Genomic DNA, 12,370 nt, shown 5'->3' on the forward strand with positions numbered 1-12,370 from the left:
TTACCTCTATGCTATGCTCTGACACCTTATTCCATAAAACTGCTGACTTGTATTTATCCATATTTTCTTAGATGGTTTTCAGTTCATTCCAGTTTTCCTTGATCATTGATTAGAGGAATATTTCTACCACTTTGAGCTCAGATATTTTGGTCTTAACCTAATAAATCAGAGCCAACAAGTCAAAGCTGGTCATTAGACACAACTTTCGTATCAATGCATGGCCAATTCAAGTAGAAGTCTTTAAATTCTTCTTTAAGATTTTTCAAGTAACTCTAAGACCTTCAGAATTCTCTGAGCTGTGAATGTGAGAGGACAGAAGACCTGGAATTCTCTAGGTCACCTTTTTTGTTTGGAAGCCTTAATATACAAACAATTCTGAAATCCTCTCTCTTCTTAAAACATGCCCATTTGGAGTTTGACAATGAACCTGAACTTAACCCCTCATCCAAAATTTACTGAGCCCTTAACAAGAGCCAGCTAAAAATGTATGATACACTAACAAATCCTATGGTTACCAAGTCCCAAGTTCGCTCAAAATATGTGTATGGGTATTGTTACTTGGAGATGTCTATATTAGGGTAAAACCTCTTTGAATATGCTAGGAAGGTGATTAGCAATCCTTATGGAAATACTTCAAAGGGGGAAACCTTCAGTTTGGTTTCTGAATATATAACCAGCTCATTACAGCAGTGTTAGCATCTCATTAGTACTCAACTCAGAAAGGATTTCTTGGTTATCTCCTGAAACAAGGGATTTTAATAACTATCCCCAGGAGTGTAAAATAACTTTCCTATTTTGCCACAAAATTAGACTTGTAAAGTAAGACAAAGCACCCTTTCGTTTTCCAAGGCAATTGGTTGGTGTATGATTTCCACTTTTGTATTCCTTTTATCTTTAATGCACAGGGAATATGTTTTAAAGGATTTAAACAGACCTGAAAACCGGATTCAGCTTAATATAATGAAAATCAGCTGATAGAAAGCTTTCTTCCCAGGGGCTGGAGAACCCTGGGCACCTACCAGGACCTCCTTCCCTACGGTCAGGACTGAGGTATAGGCTTCCAGATACACTCGACTGCAGCGTCTTACAACTTCCAGGCCCTTGACTGTGATGTCCTTGGCATCTCCCAGACCCAAGCCGATCAGGTAAAGCATTTCAAAGTCCCGGGAGAAGGAGACTGCAGGACAAAGTGAACAAGAAAAAACGCGTCAGCTGCATCGAGGATACCCCAAACCTAGTGATGAAAACCTAAACATAACGAGGAGGGACGGCACGTCGCAGGTTTGAGAGCCTTACTTTACGCCTTTTAAATAACGACTGTAGTAAGTGTTTTTAAACAACCCTACCCCGCTTTCTCTCCTGTTACACAAACCTAGGAGCAGCCAATTACCCGCTGAGAGAATCGTAGTTGGGTCCCTGTTCTCCTTAAACCGCTAAACTGCCGCCTTTCCGAAGAAGCTGGGACACAGGCAGAGGACTGGCGCCGACCGAGGATCCACGCCGCCAGCCTCCAGCACGGTGCCGCAAAAAGCCGCGCCTTCACGGCACTTTACGACTAGCTGGAAGGGGTGGGCGGGGTGGGAGAGATTTGGTCCCTTCTCTCCTGTGAGTGAGCTACCGGCTGCTGGGCCGGGGAGGCAAAAGGCTTGGCGGCCGTGGGCGTGGCCCCTGGGCAAGAACGAGGTGTGGTCACGATCTCTGTAGCCTGTGGCTTAAACAGCCCTGTCCTAGGACCGGGTAAGTGCCGGAGCTTTCCTCCCGGGAAGAGCCTGACTCCAGGTTGGGCCGTGGAGTTCCCGCGCCCTGAGCCTCTTGACCTGCAGGCAGCCGAGGGTGGCGAGTGGGAGGGACTTCCGTCGCTGGCCCGGGAATACCCAAGTGCTGAGAGTCCCGTCCTCGCTTTTTCATTCAGTTGTAGTTGAACCATCTACCTCCCTGGTGAGGTGTCAGCTTGCCAGACCCGGCCTTGAAATTGATTCTGATTTCCCCGCGGAGCTGTGATTCCTCAGGTTTGGGTCCTTGACCTCATTCCGGAGTGTCCCTAGGGGCGTGGCTAAGATCTGCCTTAGCCATCAGTGTGGGACAGCCCAGACCCTCCAGTGCCTAGAGGAGTGACCTTTAGCTCAGGGATTTCAGACTTCATTCCAATTGCTTCCACACGGGGAATTCCTATAAAGTGGTTGATTAACTGTAGTTCCTGTGTCGGAAAGGTTTGACCGTAAACGGTCTTCGTAGGGTCATTAGTGACCTCATCCAAGTTAAAGAGACAGTTTACATTGTTTATCTTAGTGTTGAGTTTTCAGAATTAGTGGTGCTTCTCAGATAATACCTTGTGTCTTTTCTGCGCAACTCCACTTCCCTAAGTCTTCACTTTGTTTTTGTTTTTTTTTTTCCTGGGTTCCATCTAGCCTTTGCATTTATTGTTTGATACACTGTTCAAGAGTGATTCTATCCACCCTCGTTACGTGGATAATGACCGTAAACAAAAAATAATTCAAAATGGATCATAGACGTAGATGGAAAATCTAAAACTATAAAACTTCCAGAAGAGAACACAGAGGAAATATTTGTGGCCTTATTTAGGCAAGTAGTTTTTAGGATCAACACCAAAAGCATGATGCAGAAAAGAAAAACAAAGAAAAATTGAATTTCAACAAAATTAAAATGTAGGCTCCAAAAAACCCTGTGAAGACACACACTGGGAGAAAATATTTGCAAAGCGTATCTGCAAAAATAGTTGTAGCAACAATACATAATGAACTCTCAAAATTCAATAATAAGACTGAGCTTGGGAAACCTTCCCAGTGATCCCAGAGCTAGGCTAGGTATCTACTTTTATTCCAGTGATACTCTGGGTATATACCTATCGGTTAATGTGTTTTGTAATTGTCCACTTCTATGGCATCTTTACCAAACCATCAATTTTATGAAATCAGGGCCTATATTTTATTCATCTTCTCATCCCTAAGATTTAGGATGGAGTCTGGCACATAATATATATTCAATGAATGTTTGTTAAGTAGATCATTATGTATCCACTAGTAGCTGAACAATTTCTCTGAGTTATGATATGTTTTTCTATATGAAATGCAGGGTATTATATATTTTAGATGACTACCAAAAAGTCATTGATGGACTATCAAGCATAAACATGCCTTGCTTGTGTTGAAAGGCTTATGACACATATCACATATAGTTAATAGGCATAGGTATATTTCCAAATGTACTGGTCATATTTTATGTGTTTTTATTTGCATACTTTCTTTGAGTAATTTCAGGTAGATTTAAAGTGAAAGGACAGTACCAAAGGATAAGTAATCCAAAGGATTTTATCTCCTTTCAGGAAATCTTTATTGAAGAACTTATTCTGTAGGGTAGGGAAGAAAAATACTGTATTTTTAGATACAGAAGTAATTACAGTTTTTACTCTTCAGAATTCAGTCAAAGGAACTTACATTTGCTATAGAATTCTTAAACCTTTTAACCTGCTTTAATTTCTCAGTAGGAGTGTAAATTTTCAGTACTTTTCTGGAGGAGATAAAATGAAGGTGTTATTAACAGTCTTTTTTCTTCCCAACTCAACAAATATAACTAGGAAAGTCTTAAAAGATCTTTGCAGAATTGTTCTGTATGATTTAGTCGTTTCTCCCTTACTGTTTAAAACAGGTTTTAAACATGATTGCATTTTCCCCAATAATTTATTATTAAAAATTTCAAACACATAGAAAAGTTGAAACAATTTTACAGTAAATGTCCTGTAGCTACCTCCTAGGCTCTACAGTTGTTAACATTCTGCCATATTTGCTTTATTGTATGCTTATCCTTCTGCCCAGCCATCAACCCTTATTTTTTTATGCATTTCCAAGGGAGATGCAAGCATAGTTTGTGTATGATTGCATTTTGTTTAAAAGATAAACTCCTCACCTAGGCAACAGATTAACAAAACATACCTATTATAGTGACTAAATAATGCCATTTCTTCACCTATTCAGACAGGCTTTGAGAGTTTTACTTTAAAAAAGTCTCAAACAGTATTTAACAACAGTGTAGCATCTCATTTTGATAATGAAAGCAGTCACAATACATATTTATAGTATCATAGCAAATTTGAAATCTCTTATCTAGCAGAAAAGAGGGGGATGGCTATAGAGAACTGTGATTCTAGGGGGAAAAAAGGGTGAAGTAAAAGCCTTTTTAGTTTAAAGAATAAATAGGCTAGATGAGGCCTAAAGAGTTTTCTTTATAATCCTGCTTCGGGTAGGATAATACCAATCCTTGAGGGTGAACATTTTGCTCTTCTTGAGAGATCTTTAAGATGTTTTTGTAATCTTCATCAGTAACTCATTTTTAGTACCCTCACTGTCAGAAATTGTTCCTTATGTCTAAGACCTTCATGCAGAAATCATAAAATGTGAAAGAGAGATGCTGATAGTCATAAGAAGTTAATACTGGTGGCTTTTCTATTCCATTGTCATAGCACATCATACAGTAATTACATTTTAAAGCAATAACAACATAGTTGAGACATTGCATTACATTATGAACAAATTGTAATTACCTTACATCCAAAGGAAGTCATCCTTCAGTTTTCCTATTTCAGCTCATTGTTTATGATTGAAAAGAATATGTTAGGGCTACTGGGTAAACTCCATCTGACCTTATTGTGAATAGAGAATATTATTTTACTCTGAAGCTGGCCTTTTAACCTACATGTTCCCAGAGATTGCCTCTTTGTTAGAGGAAATCTTGATTAATATTCATAGAGCTTAGGAACCCTGAATTGTCATTATTTTTTATCAATTTACAAGTGGTAATTAAAGCTAGCATTGCTTTAGAAGTTATATTTACTAAGATTAAGAAAAGATTTGAAATTATTGTGCCTTGGCTTATTTACGAAGAAAGTCACTTTTCCTTTATTCAATGATTTTATTTACTCATCTACACATTTTACATTTTGTGGTCATATAAAATGCATAATACTAAAAAAATGAGAAATAAACCCTGCACATCCAGAGAAATTTTCAATGAAAAATATGGGAATTTTTATTGCTGTCATTAACCCTAGCTTAATAGATTTAGAGTGTGTGGACTGATAGTAAGTCAGTCATCTAAAGCGCTGTGTTTTTGTGTAAGATAGCTCCCCAGGATGTTTGTCTGTGTGTTTCTTTGTTTTTAACCCATTTTCATACTTGGCAATTCCTCTAAAGTCTATTGCTAAAAAGGTAGAATTGCATACATGATTTCACTCTTTTTTATGCTTAAAATATATATGGTGCCCTTTGAAGGTTTAGGGAAATATATCTAAAATTAGCCAAGATATGGTGGGAGAAAAGGGATGGTTTCCCTTTTTATCAATAGCCAAATTTCTTGGAAGTGGCGTTTATAGACTTTATATTAATACATATATATTAATACTGTATAGAAATACAGACTTTGTTAGTCACATACCTCTGCTCAATATAGTACTCCCCTACTTCTCTGACCTCACTTCCTGATTCTACCCACTCCCACTTCCCACAGTATCTGTGTAGCTCTGGCCCCATTTCCTTGAAGTCATTGCCCAAAGTTCCCCTCCTCAATGAGGCCTAACCTGTATAAAACTAACCCACTCCAATTACTTCATCTGCTCTTTTTCCCCATAACTGTTCACCTTCTGACATAACCACAGAATTATGTGTTATGTTTATTTTTACTGTCCATGTCCTCCTACTAGAATATAAGCATCACAGAGGCAGGAATTTTTTTCGTCCATTTGAGCTAACAAACATGAAACAAAAAACTTAGAATGATGTGTGGCATATGCTCAGTAGTTATATGTTGAATGAATGAATACAATCTACATATGGTAATAAATTATAAATAAATTCTTTATAAGGGAAGAATTGTGCAGAGGGAAGTTTACTTAATGGTTATGAACTGAGATTTTAGCGCCATTCAGACGTTGTTTTAAGTCCAGGCATTTGCCTTCAGTAGTTTGTTCTTTGCATTCGCTTTCTAAATCGCAACTGCCTCTCTGTGAAATAGAGATAATAGTACCATCCCTCAGGATTATTGTGAGGATAAATGAAAGAATACATATAAAGGGCCTAGCATAGTGCCATGCAATTGGTGGCATATACATTTTGGCAGATGTGGTTTGAAGTTAATTTTATAATTATGTACAGTGTCCCTCGGGTTATAAGAATAAGCCTCTTCCATCCCACCTCAGTTGGTTTTTATTCTTTTTCCCGTTCACAAAAGCTCTATGAAATAATTACATGAGTTCATAATTTTATTGATTCATAAAGGGTTATCTTAAGCAGACATACTCTGATGTATTCTTTTGGACCAAAACTCTTTCAATCATTCTGTGAGTTTAGCACTGTAGATTCAGTTGGCACCATATAAGTGTTACCTGGCAATTTGTTAATACATAAAATAGAAGATGGCTAATATGCAAATGTATTTTATTTCTTAGCATTTTAGTAATAAACAATCTAGTGAACAAAGAAAATGTTTGGGATCTAAAAATCAAATTAATTGCTTTTTTAAAATTTTTTATTAAGGTATTATTGATATACACTCTTATGAAGGTTTCACATGAAAAAACAATGTGTTCACTACATTTACTCATTTTATCAAGACCCCACCCATACCCAAATGCAGTCACTGTCCATCAGTGTAGTAAGATGCCACAGATCCACTATGTGCCTTCTCTGTGCTATACTGTTTTCCCCATGATGCCCAACACCATGTGTACTAAACATACTACCACTCAATCCCCTTCTCCCTCCCTACCCACCTGCCCTCCCCCACCCCTCCCCTTTGGTAACCATTAGTCCCTTCTTGGAGTCTGTGAGTCTGCTGCTATTTTGTTCCTTCAGTTTTGCTTCGTTGTTATACTCCACAAATGAGGGAAATCATTTGGCACTTGTCTTTCTCTGCCTGGCTTATTTCACTGAGCATAATGTTCTCCAGCTCCATCCATGTTGTTGCAAATGGTAGGATTTGTTTCTTTCCTATGGCTGAATAGTATTCCATTGTGTATATGTACCGTACCTTCTTTATCCATTAATCTGCTGATGGACACTTAGGTTGCTTCCATATCTTGGCTATTGTAAATAGTGCTGCAATAAACATATGGGAGCCTATGTCTTTTTGAGTCTGAGAAGTTGTATTCTTTGGGTAAATTTCAAGGAGTGGGATTCCTGGGTCAAATGGTATTTCTATTTTTAGTTTTTTGAGGAACCTCCCTCCATATTGCTTTCCACAATGGTTGAACTAGCTTACATTCCCACCAGCAGTGTAGGAGGGTTCCCCTTTCTCCGCATCCTCACCAGCATTTGTTGTTCTTAGTCTTTTTGATGCTGGCCATCCTTACTGGTATGAGGTGATAGCTCATTGTGGTTTTAACTTGCATTTCCCTCATGATTAATGATGTGGAGCATCTTTTCATGTGTCTGTTGGCCATCTGAATTTCTTCTTTGGAGAATTGTCTCTTCATATCCTCTGCCCATTTTTTAATCGGGTTATTTGCTTTTTGGGTGTTGAGGCATGTGAGCACGGGATGTGTTTCCATTTACTGGTATCTTCTTTCATTTCTCTCATGAGTGTCTTGTAGTTTTCAGAGTATAGGTCTTTCAATTCCTTGGTTAGGTTTATTCCTAGGTATTTTGTTCTTTTTGATGCAACTGTGAATGGAATTGTTTTCCTGATTTCTCTTTCTGCTAGTTCATAGTTAGTGTATAAGAATGCAACAGATTTCTGTGTATTAATTTTGTATCCTGCAACTTTGCTGAATTCAGATATTAGATCTAGTAGTTTCGGAGTGGATTCTTTGGGGTTTTTTTACGTACAATGTCATTTTATCTGCAAACAGGGAAAGTTTAACTTCCTCCTTGCCAATCTGGATGCCTTTTATTTCTTTGTGTTGTCTGATTGCCGTTGCTAGAAGTGGAGAGAGTGGGCATCCTTGTCTTGTTCCCGATCTTAAAGGAAAAGCTTTCAGCTTCTTGCTGTTAAGTATAATGTTGGCTGTGGGTTTGTCATATGTGGCCTTTATTATGTTCAGGTACTTGCCCTCTATACCCATTTTGTTGAGAGTTTTTATCATGAATGGATATTGAATTTTGTCAAATTCTTTTTCAGCATCTGTGGAGATAAACATGTGGTTTTTGTCCTTTTGTTGATGTGGTGGATGATGTTGATGGATTTTCGAATATTGTATGATCCTTGCATCCCTGGAAGAAATCCTACTTGATCCTGATGGATGGTCTTTTTGATGTATTTTTGAATTCGGTTTGCTAATATTTTGTTGAGTATTTTTGCATCTATGTTCATCAGGGATATTGGTTTGTAATTTTGTTTTTTTGTGGTGTCTTTGCCTGGTTTTGGTATTAGAGTGATGCTGGCCTCATAGAATGAGTTTAGAAGTATTCCCTCTTCTACTCTTTGGAAAACTTTAAGGAGGATGGGTATTATGTTTTCACTAAATGTTTGATAAAATTCAGCGGTGATGCCATCTGGTCCAGGCGTTTTGTTCTTAGGTAGTTTTTTACCAATTCAATTTCTTTGCTGGTAATTGGTCTGTTCATATTTTCTGTTTCTTTCTGGCTCAGCCTTGGAAGGTTGTATTTTTCTAGAAAGTTGTCCATTTCTTCTAAGTTATCCAGTTTGTTGGCATATACTTTTTCATAGTATCCTCTAATAATTCTTTGTATTCCTGTGGTGTTTGTAGTGATTTTTCCTTTCTCATTTCTGACTCTGTGTATGTGTGTAGACTCTCTTTTTTGCTTGATAAGTCTGGCTACAGGTTTACCTATTTTGTTTATTTTCTCAAAGAACCAGCTCTTGCTTTCATTGATTCTTTCTATTGTTTTATTCTTCTCAATTTTATTTATTTATGCTCTAATCTTTATTATGTCCCTCCTTCTTCTGACTTTGGGTCTCATTTGTTCTTCTTTTTCTAGTTTTGTTAATTGTGAGTTTAGAGTATTCATATGGGATTGTTCTTTTTTCCTGAGGTAGGTCTGTATTGCAATATATTTTCCTCTTAGCACAGCCTTCGCTGTGTTGCACAGATTTTGCTGTGTTGAATTATTGTTGTTGTTTGTCTGTATATATTGCGTTTTTCTATGTTTTTATTTGGTCATTGATCCATTGGTTATTTAGGAGCATGTTGTGAAGCCTCCATATGTTTGTGGGATTTTTCATTTTCTTTGTGTAGTTTATTTCTAGTTTCATACATTTGTGGTCTGAGAAACTGGTTGGTACAATTTTAATCTTTTTGAATTTACTGAGGCTTTTTTGTGGTCTAGTATATGATCTATTCTTGAAAATGTTCCATGTGCACTTGAGAAGAATGTGTATTCTGCTGCTTTTGGGTATAGAGTTCTGTAGATGTCTGCTTGGTCCATCTGTTCTAATGTGTTGTTCAGTGCCTCTGTCTCCTTATTTTCTGTCTGGTTGATCTGTCCTTCAGAGTCAGTGGAATGTTGAAGTCTCCTAGAATGAATGCATTACATTCTATTTCCCCTTTTAATTCTGTTAGTATTTGTTTCACATATGTAGGTGCTCCTGTGTTGTGTGCATAGATATTTACAATGGTTTTATCTTTTTGTTAGATTGACCCCATAATCATATGTAATGTCCTTCTTTGTCTCTTGTGATTTTCTTTGTTTTGAAGTCTATTCTGTCTGATACAAGTACTGCAACTTCTGCTTTTTTCTCCCTGTTAGTTGTATGAAATATCTTTTTCCATCCCTTCACTTTTAGTCTGTCTATGTCTTTGTGTTTAAAGTGAGTCTCTTGTAGGCAACATATAGATGGGTCTTGATTTTTTATCCATTCAGTGACTCTGTGTCTTTTGATTGGTGCATTCAGTCCATTTACATTCAGGGTGATTATTGATAGGTATGTACTTACTGTCATTGCAGGCTTTAGATTCGTGGTTACCAAAGGTTCAAGGTTAATTTACTCACTGTCTAAGAGTCTAACTTAACTCACTTAATGTGCTGTTACAAACACAGTCCAAAGGTTCTTTTTTTCTCCTCCTTTTTCTTCCTCCTCCATTCTTTATATATTAGGTGCAATATTCTGTACTCTTTTTGTATCCCTTGATTGACTTTGGGGGTAGTTGATTTAATTTTGTATTTGCTTAGTAATTAACTGTTGTACTTTCTTTACTGTGGTTTTATTACCTCTGGTGACAGCTGTTAAACCTTAGGAACACTTCCATCTTTAACAGTCCCTCCAAAATAGACTGCAGAGATGGTTTGTGGGATGTAAATTCTCTCAGCTTTTGCTTATCTGGAAATTGTTTAATCTCTCCTTCAAATTTAAATGATAATCTTGCCAGATAAAGTATTCTTGGTTCTAGGCCCTTCTGCTTCATTGCATTAAACACATCATGCCACTCCCTCTGGCCAGTAAGGTTTCTGCTGTGAAGTCTGATGATAGCCTGGTGAGCTTTCCCTTGTATATGATCTTATTTCTCTCTCTGGCTGCTTTTAATAGTCTGTCTTTATCCTTGTTCTTTGCCATTTTAATTACTGTATATCTTGGTATTGTCTTTCTTGGAACCCTTGTGTTGGGAGATCTGTGCATCTCCATGGCCTGAGAGACCATCTCCTTTGCCAGATTGGGGAAATTTTCAGCAATTACCTCCTCAAAGACACTTTCTATCCCTTTTTCTCTCTCTTCTTCTTCTGGTACCCCTATAATGCAAATATTGTTCCTTTGGATTGGTCACACGGTTCTCTCAATATTCTTTCATTCTTAGATGTCCTTTTTTCTCTCTGTGCCTCAACTTCTTTGTATTCCTCTTTTCTAATTTCTATTTCATTTATCGTCTCCTCTGTATCTAATCTGCTTTTAGTACCCTCCATTATGCTCTTCAGTGATTAGATTGCCATCCAGAATTCATTGCTGAGTTCTTGAATATTTTTCTGTACCTCCATGAGCATGTTAATGATTTTTATTTTGAACTCCCTTTCTGGAAGATTCATGAGGTCGATTTCATTTGAATCTTTCTCAGGTGTTGTGTTCATAATTTTACTTTGAACCAGGTTTCTTTGGTGTTTCATATTTGTATATGGCGCTCTCTAGTGCCCAGAAGCTCTACTCTCTGGAGCTACTCAGCCCTGAAGCAATATCCAGGTCGCAGTGGAGCGGTATTGGTGCCTGGGGGGAGGAAAGAGCTGTTCCTGCTTCCCGGCTGCTATGCCTGCCTCCAATGCCAGAGCCAGTGGGCCAAGCACACAGGTATAAGCCTCTATGCTTTGCGTTTGTAGTTGCTGTAGACGGGGCTTCCCTCTGGCTGGCCAATGCCAGGATAGGGTTTACCTGTTTGCGAGGCATGTTGGGCTGGCCGGGAGAAAGGCACTGTGGGCTGCGTATCACAAGGGTGGTCCTTTGGGCTGTGTAGCCAGCCAGAGAGCTGGAGCACTTGAAGATCAAGAAGGTTTCCAACCTGCTGGGCAGAGTGCACCCAGACAATTTTGTCTACCTGTCCTTTCTCCTGAGCAGTAAGCTCTGTGCAGTCCTTCCCCCTTTAGCAACCCTCTGGCTGTTAGGAAGTCTCTCAGACTTCCCGCCTTTCTTTTTTCCCAGAGCAGCCGGCTATGGATCCCTGCTTTCCACAAGCTGCTGGAATCTCAGTCTCTCCAGGTATTCTGTCTGTCTTAGCTTTCCAAACCCCTAATCATAAGAGTACCATGCAAGCACCATGAAATGTATGATTTTGCTCCCAGAGCAGATCTCCGCAGTTAGGTATTCAGCAGTCCCTCACCTCCACTCCCTCCCCACTCTGTTTCTCTTCCTCCCACCAGTGAGCTGTGGTGGGGGAAGGGCTTGGGTGCCCCCGGGCCATGGCTTTGGTACGTTACCCTGTTCTCTGAGGTTTATTCTTTTCTCCAGGTGTATGCAATTTGGCACAGCCCTCTTTCCTGTTGCTCTTTTAGGATTAGTCATATTAATTGTATTTTCGTATTGTATGCGGTTTTAGGAGGAATCCTCTGTCTCACCTCTCACGCTACCATCTTTAATCCTCAATCTCAAATTAATTGTTCTTTTAAAAACTTTTTAGCCGCTCAACAATGATAAAAAGGTTAATTGTGGTACATTCATCCAATACTGTACAGCAATGAAAAAGAATGAACTGCTACATGAGACAACATGGAAGAATCTCACAGAAAGAAAGTTGAGTGGATGAGTACCTTGGAGATGGGGTATAGCTTGCTTATATACAGCAGAGTCCACAAATATTAATTATATGATCTGATTTTTTTTATTATGGTATCATTAATATACAATCACATGAGCAACATTGTGGTTACTAGATTCCCCCCCTTATCCAGTCCCCACCACATACCCCATTAAAGTCACTGTCCAT

At 38.6% G+C, this 12,370-nt stretch overlaps 1 protein-coding gene and 1 long non-coding RNA gene across 4 annotated transcripts in view; one reads left to right on the forward strand and one right to left on the reverse strand.

Annotated features, from left to right (window-relative positions):
• Positions 1–1,533, reverse strand: part of DPH5 (diphthamide biosynthesis 5) — a 46,331-nt gene extending 44,798 nt beyond the window's left edge. For 2 of the 3 annotated variants that reach the window (XM_036883834.2, XM_036883832.2), the window contains exons 1-2: positions 1,391–1,533; positions 1,020–1,177 (exon numbers count right to left, since the gene is read on the reverse strand). In XM_036883834.2, coding sequence (XP_036739729.1) covers positions 1,020–1,154 — 135 coding nt within the window. In that variant the 5' untranslated portion in view covers positions 1,155–1,177; positions 1,391–1,533. Of the gene's footprint in view, positions 1–1,019; positions 1,178–1,372 lie in introns of all 3 variants that reach the window. The other variant, XM_036883833.2, reaches the window with a different exon arrangement.
• A 52-nt stretch (positions 1,534–1,585) lies between these two features.
• Positions 1,586–12,370, forward strand: part of LOC118911591 (uncharacterized) — a 149,540-nt gene continuing 138,755 nt past the window's right edge. Inside the window, exon 1 of the long non-coding RNA XR_005024502.2 lies at positions 1,586–1,737. This is a non-coding gene — a long non-coding RNA (uncharacterized LOC118911591). The remainder of the gene's footprint in view (positions 1,738–12,370) is intronic.

This window comes from Manis pentadactyla, chromosome 4, assembly GCF_030020395.1.
Source record: "Manis pentadactyla isolate mManPen7 chromosome 4, mManPen7.hap1, whole genome shotgun sequence".
Classification (NCBI taxonomy): Eukaryota; Metazoa; Chordata; class Mammalia; order Pholidota; family Manidae; genus Manis; species Manis pentadactyla.